The sequence below is a fragment of the Trichosurus vulpecula genome, chromosome 1, assembly GCF_011100635.1.
Source record: "Trichosurus vulpecula isolate mTriVul1 chromosome 1, mTriVul1.pri, whole genome shotgun sequence".
Taxonomy (NCBI): Eukaryota; Metazoa; Chordata; class Mammalia; order Diprotodontia; family Phalangeridae; genus Trichosurus; species Trichosurus vulpecula.
Window position 1 is genome coordinate 229,573,223 of NC_050573.1, and position 14,734 is coordinate 229,587,956.

General features: G+C 36.2%; 1 protein-coding gene across 1 annotated transcript in view; it reads right to left on the reverse strand.

Annotated features, from left to right (window-relative positions):
• The window catches only part of ANKRD12 (ankyrin repeat domain 12), a 207,261-nt gene that overhangs the window by 54,456 nt on the left and 138,071 nt on the right, over nucleotides 1-14,734 (reverse strand). Inside the window, exon 8 of the mRNA XM_036735930.1 lies at nucleotides 9,242-9,384. Coding sequence (XP_036591825.1) covers nucleotides 9,242-9,384 — 143 coding nt within the window. The remainder of the gene's footprint in view (nucleotides 1-9,241; nucleotides 9,385-14,734) is intronic.

The following is a 14,734-nucleotide window of genomic DNA, read 5'->3' on the forward strand; positions in this document are numbered from 1 at the left end:
CCTTGGTGGCTGGAGCTCAGGGTCTCATCTTCCTTCCTCCCATGTTGGGCAATTCATAGTTCAATCTTAGTCTTTGCTTCAAGTGACTTTTAGGCGGGGACAGAAGTGGCCCCAGCTAAATTCTGGACTCTTTTCCTCAGGCTCAGTGGAATATCACACAGCCCCCACCTCACTGGTATCCTGCCCCTCTCTGTTCCCTCTATTCCTCAGTTCTCTGGCCCAGTGGCAGAGAGTGCTACCATACTTGTTGCAGCCTGAACAAATTTCTGCCATCTGGAGATTGGATTTCTGCAGAACTGGGAAGAGAGGGGGATTTTGGTGGAGAGTTGAGCTCTGTTACATGCACAGGCATGCATCCTGTTTCATTCCCTCTGTTCCTCCACTCTCCTGCAAAGCTGTGTTGTGGCACAGCTACCATGCCAGATAGTGTAGCTTCAGCAAATTTCAGAACTGGGAGAGGTGGGAGGGCCTGGGGATCTGGAGTTGAATTCTGTTGCAAGCCCATGGGTCTAGTTGTGCAGCCTTGCTGCCAAGAGTGTGGTAGAGAGTATGGGAGGGGATGCTGAGTGTTTGTTTAAGGTTAGGGAACACTGGCCTTCATTACTGTTAGTTCATCAGGTTTTTACCTCATTTGGGTTCTTGGTGTCCTACACTGTGGAGACAACTGAAACTACTTTATCTCTGGTGTACAATTCCTGTTCTGGAGAGGTTTAAGAAGTCTTGAGAATTGGAGAAAACATCTAGCCTTCCATTCTTGTTTGAACTCTTTAATTTCTAAAGGCATTCCAAGCCTACTGTCCTTTGCGTGTTTAATTTTGGGTGCAGCTCACTGTCCAACTTCAATGTCTATCCAAGATACATGCAGTTGTACAGGCTGTCTATTCAATGGCAAATCCCTGTCTGGATAATAGGTATTCTTCATCTACTTGTTTTTTCCTTTAAGGATAGTCATATCAAACTCTATATAGTGATCATGGATTTCATTTATAAGGATTTGTAAAGGGACTCGATCCAATCAGTACAATGTTATAAATAAACCTAAGTATTTGAAAGATCTCACCAGCTATATGGACTTCCTTTTTCACTTGGATTCTATATTGGCTGTTCTCTAAGATAATAGGCAAAACACCTTTGGCTACATCTGTCCCTGTTTATACCTCATTTAATATTAATGATCAGCAGATGGTCATCTGACAAAGTTATCTCTTGTTAAATCTTTGAAGAGATTCTGAGTAACATGGCATATGAATGGTGTAACTTTTTAAAAAGAGAGCTATAAAGGTGTATTTTGTTCTACTGCATCAAATGATTTCTTTATAGGCAACAATAAGCATGGTAGACCCTGTATTCTCTAACCCTTGAATTAACTGTATGATAGTAAAGATAAAATCTGCCACGGATACTCTTTGGAAAAACTGGTTTCCTTCTTATCAAGGGGTGTGTGTGTGTGTGTGTGTGTGTGTGTGTGTGTGTGTGTAGATTATCATCATAAATATTTCATTTTGATAGCAAAGTATGCAAATGGACTTAATTATTGCTGTTCTTCCTATTAAAATGCAACCTTCTTGAGGCACAAACTGTCTCACTTTTTCTATTTTCATCCCCATTGCTTAGCAAAATGTTTGACTTATAATCAATACTTAATACATGATTTTTTTATTCATTCATTCAGTCATTCTTTCAGTTGCCTTATTTTCATAACAACAAAAAGTCCCAGGCTTTTAGTCACACTTTTGGTATCTTTTCTTCTTTTAGATACCTTGAGAAGTGATCTCTCAGTACTCTTAAAACTGTGTTACTTCTATACATACTAGATATACATCACTTGTTTTCCCCAACTTTGTTCTCTTCAGTGCTATTTCTACTTCCTTTATAAGAATACCTGGGAATATGATCTTAGTGTCCAAATGTGATGGTTCCCATTTCCTGGACTAATTTTCCCAAGGTCAGCAAACTCTCAGACCCTCTTACTTTCCTTATCATTGTAAATGGAATACTCAAATTACCAAAGAACTGATCCTCCTCCATCCCCAGCTGTCTGGTCTCTCACTCCTGTGCACTCCAACTTTACCCAATCGGCACCCCTCTCCCATCTAGAGTGCCCCTCCAGATATGCCTGCCAGGTCTTCTGGACTATCTGTCATGGTATAAAATAGTTCATTATAAAATTCTTTGCAGAGCCTACCCATTTTCTATTTGTTGTTCTCTTTCTAGTTTCATAGTTACATGTCCTTCGGAGGACTCTGCTTATTTAGTTGTATCTTTTACCAAACTTTTTAATATGGTGTTTTTTAAAAATTAAGTTTTTATGGATATCTTTTGTTTTTACATCACCTTCATTTCTGATTATATGCCTTTCCCATCCTCTATTTAAGGAAGCCATACCATGTTAGGAAAAAAAACCAGGAAAAAGAAAAAGAAAGGGAGAAAACAAGAATTCAACAAAACCCATATCAAATGAGTCTGATAGTATATGCAATGTTCCACCCCACATCTTCCCACCTCTAGAAAGAAGGGACGAGAGGAATTTTCTCATCTGTCCTTTAGAGTCAAGCTTTCTTCAAAACACATTTTTTCCTCCATTGTTTCTGGCTGTGTTACGAGGCAATACTTCTCATAACCTTTGATTGTTTTTTTCCAAAACATTTACACACTTGTTTATATTTTAAATTGATGTTGTCCTGGCTGCCACGTCTCTTCACTTGGCAAGAAGGTAAAATATTGTTTAGTTATACAGTCAGAACTCCATCAAGGCTGGTGAGTTGAAGGTGGAGCTGCCAGTTTTCTGCTACTATGCTAAGCTTCCTGATGCTCTGAGGGCCACAATGAGCCAAGGTTCTGCTAGAAGCAGACAGAGTTTAGCCAATACCAACTTCTGCCACCCCTCTCCTTAATGTTTCTGATTGAATACACTGTACTTCCTACCTGTTTCACTAGATTTTTGCACCCCTGGGAGACATTCTACCACCAGGCTTGCCCTAGACAGTTTCAGGACACTGTAGCCTCCTACTCATGCCTATCACAAGGTAGGCTTTCAGATGCCTCCTGGGACATAACAACACAACAGGTTGGGCAGCTAAAGTCTTACTGACACCAAGAGGGTCAATCTAGAAATTCCAATTCTTTATCTCTATCAGCAGACTTCACTGTTATCTTACCTGGATTCAGTAGCTAGCATACTCCCACTTCCTTTTTTTTTTCCTCATTCCTGTGGATACCCAGCTACAGAAGAACAATCTCTCATTTCCATTCACCTCAACTTTACCCCTCTGACACTCCAGGTCTGCTTGTCCTTTTCACTGCACCCTCTAGTAATCTGTTTCATAAATAACAAGCTTTCTGTCATTTTATTCCATTTCATCTCTTGCTTCTTCCATCTTATGGCACTCTCTGAGTCCCGGCTCCCTCCAGATGACACTGAATATCTGGACACCCTTTTCAGGCCTGGCTGCACTTCAACTCATACCTGTGATTCGTGCATCATGTTAGAGGTGTCAGAATATTTCTTGTTCCCCATTGCTACTTCTAGACTCTCCTTTTCTTACCATCACTCCACAACCTCTCCTCCTTTGAGGATCATGCAGCCCATTCTTATCAACCAATTCCGACTCTGGCAACTATTACCTACAGAACCCCTGGAGATTCTCCCTCCTTTATCAATGAATTCAGGGCTTGGCTCAGTCTTTTCCACCCCAAATCTTGCTCTTATACTAGGAGACTTAAACATATATGTTGATAATCCCTTAAGTACCCTAACTTCACATTTCTATAGTCTTCTCAAATCCCATGATCTATTCCTCCACTTCAGCTTACTTCCACAAAGAGATGGTAATACCTTTGATCTTGGCATCACCTACAAGTGTTCCACCTCCATGTAGTATGAAATCCCTCTATACTTGGTGATCACATTGGTGATCACATCAGCTTCCATGGGTTTAATTATTATATCTATGAAGATGACTCTAAGGTTTCCCATCTTAGCCTCTCTCCTGAGGTCCAGTCCTGCATTACCAACAGCCAATGGGATACAGATATCTTACAGTATAGGCACCTCAAACTCAACAGGTCCACATTAAAACTCATTATCCTTCTCCTCCCAATCACCCTTCTTCCAAATTTCCCCATAGCTGTGAAGGGAACCACTACTACGCTTTTCATCACTTAGGTTTGGAATCTTGGTGTTCTCCTGGACTCTTCTTCTTGTTTACCACCTGTATCCAATCAATTGCCAAATATTTTAAGTTCTTTCTCTATGATAGCTCTTTTATATGTTCCCTTCTACTTGCACACCTCCTCTCCTAAGTTCATGCTTTTATCACTTTTTCAGTTGTTTAGTCATGTCTGACTCTTCATGACTCCATTTGGGATTTTCTTGGCAAAGATATCAGAGTGCTTTTGCCATTTCTTTCTCTAGCTCATTTTACAGATGAGGAAACTGAGGCAAACAGGGTTAAGTAACTTGCTGAGGGTCACACAGCTAGTCAGTGTCAGAGGCCAGATTCCAATGCAGAAAGTTAAGTCTTTCTGACTTTGGACCCAGCACTCTATCCACTGAGACACTTAGCTGGCCCCTTACCATTGCTTGCCTCAATTATTGCATGAGCCTTCTGACTGGACTTCTTATCTCAAGTCTCTCCCTATTCCATGCCATCCTCCACAACAGAGGTATCAAACTCCCTGCAGAACTGGAGTTTTTTCCAAGTGAGGCCAGAACTAGATTAAAATGTAATTAGGAAATCTTTTTAACAAAATGAAAATAGAAAAAGCATGTGGTTTTCTAAGTCAATATAAGGTAAGCAGATACTCATTTCTATTTGAGTCTGACATCGTTGCTCCAAACAATTGCCAAACAGATTTTCCTGAAGCATAGGTCTGATCATGTCGCTCCCATACTTAAACGCCAATGTCCCCCTATTAGCTCTAGGACAAAATATGAACTCCTCTATTTGGCATTTAAACTTTTTAAAATACCCAGTGCCTTTCTACCTTTCCAGTCTTCTTACATAATACTACTTTCCATGTACTCTGTAGTCTATGTATACTGGCCTATTTGTTCTTCCTTACACATAATGATTGATCTCCTGTCTCTGTGCGTTTCCTCTAACAAGTCAGTGATCTAACTGCATAGAGACATTATCTTCATACTGTATGGTAACATGTAATTTTCTGGATATTAAAATACACTCAATTCCATTTGGGGAGAATGTATACATAGCATCTTCTAACTCTTTTCCTGAAGGAAGTTTGTTATGTACGGGATTTTAATTTCTGTGTAGTCAAAAGGTCATTGGCCTCTCTCATCCCTGACTCCTGAACCATATTTTCCAGCACATTGTTCACTGTCTTCACTTACGTAGTTAGGACTATTCTACTTGGTAATTGCCTACTGATATATCTCTGAGAGAAGAGACTTCTCAGGAAATGAAGTGCTGAACAAAACCTCTGCGTGAATGTTACCATGGTGTAATGACTAGTGTCCCAAATTGTCCATATCCTCTCTAGCATTTGTCATTTTCCTTTTCTGTGATGTTAGCAAATCCAATACACGTGAAATGGTACTTCAGAGTTGTTTTAATTTGCATTTTTCTAATCAGTAGTTATTTAGTGTATTTTTTCATGTGACCATTGATTTCTTCTTTTGAAAACTGCTTGTTCATATCCTTTGACCATTTATTAACTGGGAAATGGCTTTTATTTTTATTAATTTGGCTCAGTTCCCCAGATATCTGAGAAATGAGGCCTTTATCAGAGAAACCTGATGTAAAATATTTCCCCCCAGTTTTCTGTTTTCCATCTGGCTGCCTTAGTTTTTTCTGTGCAAAAGTTTTTTAATTTTACATAATCAAAATTATCCATTTTACTTTCTGTGATCCTCTCTATCTTGTTTGGTCATAGACTCTTCCTTTATCCATAGATCTGCTAGGTATATTTTTCCATGCTCCCCTATAATACTCTTGATGTCTAAATAATGTATCTATTTTTACCTCATCTTGGTATATGATGTGAGATGTTGATCTATGCCCAGTTTCTTCCAAACTACTTCCTGGTTTTCCCATAAATTTTTGTCAAATGGTAGCTTTTTACCTCCAAAGTTTGGATCTTTGGGCTTATCAAACACTAGATTACTATGGTCACTTACTATTATGTATTGTGTACCAATCTATGCCAATGACTGACCATTCTATTTATTAGCCAGTGCCAGATTGTTTTGATTACTGAATGCTGCCCTATTCTAAAGAATTTTAATTCTCTAGTTTAGAAATATATGTCAATATTACCAGAATTTGTTTTTAAAGAAATTAAATATATATGACCAACAAAATCCAGCAAGAAGACTACATGAATATAACTATAAAACACTCTTTGCAGAAATAAAAACAGACCTAAATAATTGGACAAACATTAATTTCTCAAAGGCAGGTTAAATCAATACGATAAAAATTACAATCTAAATGATTATCTAAACTAAATTACTTGTTCAATGCTATACCACTCACACTCCCAAAAGAATATGTTATATAGAGCTAGAAAAAAGAATAATGAAATTCACATGGAGGCATAAAAGTTCAATAATCTTAAGAGAAAAAAGTGGGAAGGATGGGGTTTCAAAAGTACGAGATTTCAAACTATATTTCAAGTCAATAATCATTAAATAATTTGGTACTGGTTAAAAAAAAGGCTGATCAGTGGAGCTGATCTGTTATACTACATACAAAAGTTAACAAAGTATCATAGAGTTTGATAAACCTAAAGATGTGGCTCATCTGATTGGTTCCAATTCTTCTTTACAACATGACTAATATGAAAATGTTTAATTTGAATGTGTATGGAGAACCTGTATCAGGTTGCATGCCATCTTGGAGAGGGGGGAGGGGAGAGAGGCACAGAAAATTTAAAACTCAAAAGCTTGTGGAACTGAATGCTGAAAACTAAAAATAAATAAATAAATTTTAAAAAAGAATAAAGTGAGATAAATTTTGGAAAAAAAACCCTAAAGGTGATAGCTTTGGGGAGAAATTCTTACTATCTGACAAAAACTATTGGGAAAACTTGATGCCAGTCTGGCAGAAATTAAAGCTAGATCAGTACTTCACACACAGACACATCAAAGTAAGTTCCAAATTGACATGACCTAGACATAAAAGTTTACATCATAAACAAATTAAAGGAGTAAGGAAGAAATAACCTTTTGGATTTATAGAGAAGGGAAGAATTCATGACTAATCTAGTGATAGGATCACACAAGATAACATGGAACATTTTGATCGCTACAAATTTAAGTTTTTGCACAAATAAATTTAACATAAGAAACACTTGAAGGTAAACGGGAAAAATTATTTCCACAAAGTTTCTCTGATAAAGTTATCATTTCCAAGACATAAAAGGAAATAATAGAAGTTTCTAAGACTATTCCTCAATAGAAAAATGGTCAAAGGATAAATGAATTTTCAAAGGAAAAAATTCCAGCTATCAACAATTATGTGAGAAAATGCTCCAAATAACTTATAACTCAGAGAAAGAAACGAAAATTAAAGTAACTCTGAGATTCTACCTCACGTTTATGAGATTGGCAAAAATAATTAAAGAGGAGAATGATAAATACTGGAGGGACTATGGGAAAACAGGTAAATTTAGAACATTGTTGGTAGAGCTGTGAATTGGTCCAGTCATTCTGAAAAGCAATTTGGAACTATTCCTAAAAATTTACCAAATTTTGCATAATCTTTGACCCAGCTACGCTACTGCTAGACCTATAGCCCAAAGAAGCCAAAGAAAGAAGAAAAGGATCTATGTATACAAAAATATTTATTTAGAGCAAGTCTTTTCATGTTAGTAAAAAACTGGAAACTAAGATGATGTCCTATTGAGTGATGGCTAAGCAAATGGTGGCATGACAGAATAGTATTATGTCATAAGAAATGATGAAATGGACAATTTCGGAAAAAACTGGGAAGAACTTTATGAACTGATGAAAAGCAGAGTTATGCAATGATAACAACATGATAAAGTAACTTTGAAAGATGTTAGCACTCTATCAATACAATGATAAACTGGGAGTCCAAGAGGGAAGATAAAACACAAAAACACACCACTTGCCCCACCAGAGAGGTGACAAATTTGAAATGTAGAATGAGACATACATTTTCAGACACGACTGATGGAAGAATCTGTTTTGCCATACCTATTTAGGTATGGATTGAGAGATTTGGTTTTTTTAGTTTCGTTTATTTTTTATTTTTTAAATTTGTTCAATGGGAGGTAGGGTGGAAGGGAAATGAAGAAAGGACAGTATCATAAAAAAAACACTTGTTTCTTAAAAAATAAAATAATAAACTATTAAAAACCCAAAAGCATTATAAAAGGGGAGTGGGAGAGGAAGGACTTAATAGCACAAAAATATGCATACCTGTTCTACTTATAATAGAACACAGCCCCATCTCCACTTCCCACCCTGCAACAAAACTGGAAACAACCTCTATGTCCAACAACTGGAGAAGAGGAGAATAAGTTATCATAAGTCATGATGCAATGGAATAATATAGTGCCCTAGAAACAGTAAGTATATATTGGTTCTGGAGTCAGAAGGCCTGGGTTCCAATATGTAGACTGTTTTGAACACTGCACTGTTTCACATTTATTATAGAATATTATATTATCACCTATCTTTAAGATCATAGTGAAAATTTACCATACTAAATATGTATACATACAATGAAGAGTAACTCATAATACCATATTCAGTATTTTGCTATTAAATATACATGAAGTACTAAAAAAAAAAAGAAATCCTTTCTTAAATTTTAGACACACAAGTATTTTGAGGGTTTTCTATGTCACTTTTCAAAGAGGAAAATCTCTCTAGAAAATGGGGAATGACATACACTTTTACTTTCTCTTTTACGTAGGAATCTTATCTACTAGATAGAGCTTTAGGATCTGGGCATTAAATTCTTTGGAAGTCTAGAATTTATGGTATTTATGATACTTATGAAAATCCAATCACCAACGCAAATGGGCCTTAATTATTTTATGGTATTACTAGGGCTCTGAAAACACTAAAACAAAAATACAGAAAAATTGTAAATTGTCAGACTGAATAATTACTTTAGAAAGAGGATATGCCTATTTAAAAAAGTACATGAAGAGGAATAAAGCAACCAATATAGGAGTAGCAAGAATGATTTTCTGAGCTAAATATAATTCTTGGAATTTTGGGTTAACTACTGTCTATTATACTTACATCTCTGTGCCCACTACTAGCTGAATCATGGAGTGGTGTATCATCATCTAATCCTTGTGTGTTAACATCTGCTCCAGCTGCTATGAGGATCTTAGCAACATCATAGTATCCAACATTACAGGCTTCATGTAGTGGTGTCCAACCTAAAGTTTGAATATTAAATTAACATTAAGCCGCTATGTATGAAACTAATACAAAATTGATGAACACAAGCATATAATAACATATGATGCTTTAACATTTGCAAAACACTATGCATATATTATTATAACCCTGTGAGGCAGGTGCTCTTATTATCTCCATTTTTACAGGAAACTGAAGCTCATTGAAGTTAAAAGACTTACTTATAGTTTTTAAGTGTTTGAGATGAGATTTAAGTTCAGGTCTTCCTGACTTGAAATTCTGCACTCTATATACCATACTACCTTGATGCCTGCACACATATATCATACATCTATGTATATATGTGTGTATGTTATAGTATATGTGTATACAAGTGTATACACATACACATACCCCATACTGCATGTACCTACTTTTTTCTGTGTTTTCTTAATCAGCATAACCAAGAAAAAGGTGACATAGAAAAAGCTAATTGAAAACACTATCACATGTAAACATTATTTCATGTAAAACTTTAGAAATAGTCATTTAAATTATCATAGTCTGTTTATTTCGTAGGCTAAAAGGTTTTTCTTTTTTTTTTAACTATGAAATGCCAATTAATCAAAAACAAAATCCTTGACCATTGTAAACAGTGCAAGAGAAAAAAAATAACCAGCTTAAAGTAAATAAACTGAGAGGATACTTGCAAGAAGAGTGAAATGAAGCAGAAAGGTAGGTTAAAATCTCTTTCATTTAAATTTTATTATATATTTAGCTTGAGCTGTCTTTGGAACACATATTTCTTTTAAGCAAGACCAGTTCTGCTTGGAAGAAATGACAATGAACCAAGTTAATTTTTTACATTGAGGGGTAGTGTTACATAGTGGATAAAAAGGTAGCCTGAAGCTAGGAGAACCTGGTTTCAAATCCCAATGGACAAGGTATGACCAGGGAAAGACGTTGAAGTCCTAAGGGAGCCCTAGGCCCTTCTCTGAGCCTAGCCAATCTCCATCACTGCACTCAATTTCCTCACTGGGAGTTCTTTATATCATAGGTGCAGTCAAAAAAAATTAATTTAGATTTAGGCAGGGCTGATATTTATCTTGCTCTATGTGAAGGCTTTGTTAAGAAGTTACCATGTATAAGTGAAATGTCAGGAGGATTACCAAACCTACTTAAACTCCCACCTTCCCCTAATCCAAGTAATTTAAAATGCAAAGAATCCTGCTACAAATAAGTTTTATCCTAGTTATTAAAAAAGGTCTACCTGAACCTATTTTGTCTGTCATTACCTTAAATTATCATTTTAAATGAAAAATACCTTTCTTTGAAAATAGAGTTGATTCTCTCTTAAACAGAATAGACAGGTTTCATAACTCTTTAAAAATTGCTGCGTATATGAGAAACCAAAATACACACCACTAATTCATGTGAACAATTTCAAATAAAATATTTTTTTTTTAACATCAAGGTGTTCACATTTTATGACAGGGGCAGGAGCTTATTTATCTTACATAGAGAAGTGAAAAAAAATACATACACACATATATAAACACACACACAAGCTATCTCTGGTGAGGAGAGGAGTTTAGGAATGGCAAGGATATTAGCCATTTGGGAGGATCAGGGCAGGCCTCTTACAGAAAGGGCGCTTGGACCGAGTCTTGAAGGAAGCTAGGAATTCTAATAGAGGTAAGGAGAAGGGAATTCTAGGTACAGGGATAAGTCTGTGCAAAAGACAGGTCAGTCAATCAATAAACATTTATTAAGAGCCTACTATGTGCCATGTGCTGGGGATACAAAGAAAGACCAATGACAGTCCCTGTTCTCAAGAAACTCACAATCTAATGAGGAAGAAGATGGTATGATGTATGTTGGGAACAGTAAGTAGGTCAGTTTGGCTGGAATATAAAGTTTGTGAAGATATGCAATAAATATGACTACAGTCATATTTTGAAGAATTTAAAATACAAAGCAATGGAGGAATTTGTCTTTTATCCTAGAGGTCCAAGACTCTGTATACACAGGCACATGCAAATATGTGTGTGTATGTGCATGTATATATATAAATATACATATATAAACACATGTACATATGTATGTATATATATTTGAATTCTTCCTAGTAAAATGTAAGTTTCTTGAGCACAGGAACTGTTTCAGTTTTGTCTTTTATCTCCAGTGCCTAACACAGTACTTGGCACACAGGAGTATAATAATTACTTATTTAATGGAACTGTCCCATATAGGGTTGCGACCTACAGTTTAAGAAGTGCTAAAAGGGTTTCAAGTGAGAAAAGTTTAAGAAGACCTGGATAGATTATGGAATGCTATGTATGTAGTGTGTTCATTTGAGGTTTGCTGTAGGAACATGAAAGTGCACATATACAAGTGCCTATTTGCATCCTAGGTAGAGAAGTGTTCCTCTTCTACTACTCTTTCCTAACAAAGAGCAATAGGCAAAATCTAAGCCAAGGGAGATGACACCCGGAATTAGTTTTTCTCAATGCCCATCTGGGGCAAACCCTTGTCCTTTCTTGTCTTTCCTACCCCCTCCATGATCGCTTTTGATCCTACCTAGCATGGCAACTAACCCTGTGCACTGTTCTGCCCAATTCCTGGGGTTCCAACTCCTTAGTTCAAAAGAACAAATTATGGAGCCTGGAAAGGGATTTGTAACACCATGATATGATGGGAAAGTATCAGGCTAGGATTAGGAGACCTAAGTTCTAGTCTTGGTTCTGCCCCTTAACTGGATGCATGATGCAAAGTAAATCACTAAATTGGTCCTTTTAGATATGTAAAAATTTTTTCACCTGTGAAATGAGGAGATTAAACTAAAGACTCTTCCAGGTATGGAATGCCTTGTTTCTGTAATTCTATTTTAAGTTCTAGGGAAGACAATGGTTGAGGCAGGTGGCAAGTGAGGAATAAGGCAAGACAGCAGAGGCAGGGAATTTTTTGCAGAATGAAAGACAGTTTCATCCTCCCAAGGGTGACAGAGCAGAGGCTAGGGTAAGGAGAAACTATATATTCCTAAGTAGCTTAGGGCTCCACAGTCTCTTCTTCTTCCTTCAGGATCTCTTAAAGTCATGGTTCTATTCTGGCCAGCTCTGGAATTAAATGATCTGAGAGGCAAGAAATGTCTGGAAAGGGATGGGAGGATAGAAGTGGAAAATCCTGAAAGTCAGCAATTTTACATTCTAATTATACATTTGCCACAAATTGGCTGTGTGTAGGTTACCTCCCTTCTCTGCTTATCAGTTTCCGTAATTTTAAAATCAGAGGGTTGGACTAGATTCTGAATATCCAGTATTTAGCAATTAGGTCCAGTATAGTCCACCTGACATTGACATATAGCCCTGAGGATTTTATGAAGACTTTTTTCAAACTTGAATTAAATAAAACACGTGAATTGGACTTACCCACCTCCCTCTTACCATTTATGCAAGCTTGACTACCATAATATATCTGTTAGCTGTTTTGGTAATTAGTAATTATAATTGTAAAAAAAAAATCCCCCCCCCAAATCCACAAATATATGGATTTCTGACCACTCATGGGCTAACCAGCGAAAATTTTTGGGTGCTCCTATCCCACTTAACTTCTAGGGTACTGTACATTTTGTAGGTTCTATGTTTCTATATTTTTGTTTTGATACATTTTCATTCTATAAAAATACTTTTAAAAATTAGTTATTTTGAACTTAACCCCCCCAAAATGAACATTTCTACATACAAAGTACAATGTAAAAAGGATTGCATATGAAACTGTGAATGTCTCTATTCTATATAGCTTGCTTTAAAATAAATATGTAATCACTTCAATATCTTCCTTTCAAAGCTGTCCAACTTTGTCTGTGCTTCCTTCTGTTCTCTTCTATGCATTAAACATTTTTTTCAGTGCCCAGCTTTTTCTTGGGAGGCATCACTACTACTAGTTCCTCTGTCTCTCCCCAAAATTCCCTCTATTAAAAAAGAAAACCTTTAACAAACAAGCATAATCAAACAAAAAAACAAAACCAACTACAAAGTGGTCATTCTGTATCTTTATGCATCATCTCTGTCAGAAGGTAACATTCATTCATCACAGGTTCCATGGAGTTATAACTGTTGCTCTGCCTAGAGTTCTTATGTATTTCAACATCATTTTGCTTTAAAACATTGTGATGTTATCTAAATTGTTCTGATTCTATAGCAGTTCATACAAGTCTTCCCAGTTTTTTCTAAAATCATCTTTCATCATTTCTTACATTGCAATAAAACTTCATTACCTTCACATACCATAACTTGTTCAGCCATTGACCAGCTGATGAGTACTCCCTTAGTTTCAAGTTCTTAACTTTCTAGGTCTCTTTAGTCACCTACGTTTTCACTTCAAAGTTTCTTCCCAGTTCTGGTCTTTAATCAGGAATGCTTAACAGTCCTCAAATCTCTTATAGACTGATTTTTTTTCTTGTCAGATTATACTCATCTTTGCATGGTAATTTATTATTGGTTGTAAGCCTATAAATTTGCCTACTGGAATATTGTATTCCACAATCTCCTGTTTTTTGTAGGTCTTATTTGTTCCTGACTATGGTTCCTTGTTATTTAAACTCTTTCTCTCAAATGGCTTAAAACTTTTCCCTTTGGGGTTTCTAGAGGCACTAGGTAGATTCTTTCTATGTTTACTTTGTTTCAAGTTCTAATAGATGTATGCAAATTTTTTTCTTGAAATAATATCTTCTTAATCTATTTTCCAGATCAGCTGTGTCTAATAGCATATACCTTACATTTTCTTGTAGCTTTTTTTAGTTACTGACTTCTTTTTGGTTTATCCAATTTTTCTGTGAATCCATTAGTTCAGTAAGATTTACCACTCTCCTTCCAATTCTTTACAACAGAATATTTTACTTCATTTTTTATCTCTTGCTTTATTTCTTCCAAGTATTCATGTACAGTCCTTGGGAAAAATTCATTTTTTTCCCTTTGAATCTATCTCTGCTTGTAGTTATAGAAAAATACTATTCATCTAGGTTACATTTTTGAGAATTACTAGATCCATAATTTTTATAACAATTGTTGTCTTCTATTTATTCATCTTAGCACCGTTAGTTCCTGAATTGGGGCTTTGTGTAAGAGCCAAGCTCTACTTCTTTCTATGCTTTTGGGTATGCAGTTGCTACTGGGCTTCTTTGTTTCCGAGGGCCACACTGTGGGATTTTTTGACCACTTTGGGGCTTTCTTGTGAGAGTTCTCACTGCCTCTGAACATAGGCTCCTGTACGATCAGATATCTGTTTGTGCAAAGATTTTTTAAAATTTTTATTTTTGTGCCAAGATATCTTTGCCTGTATTAGTGTTGGCTTTTTTTTTGAAGGGCCCCTTTCTGTGGGTTTCTGGCTGCC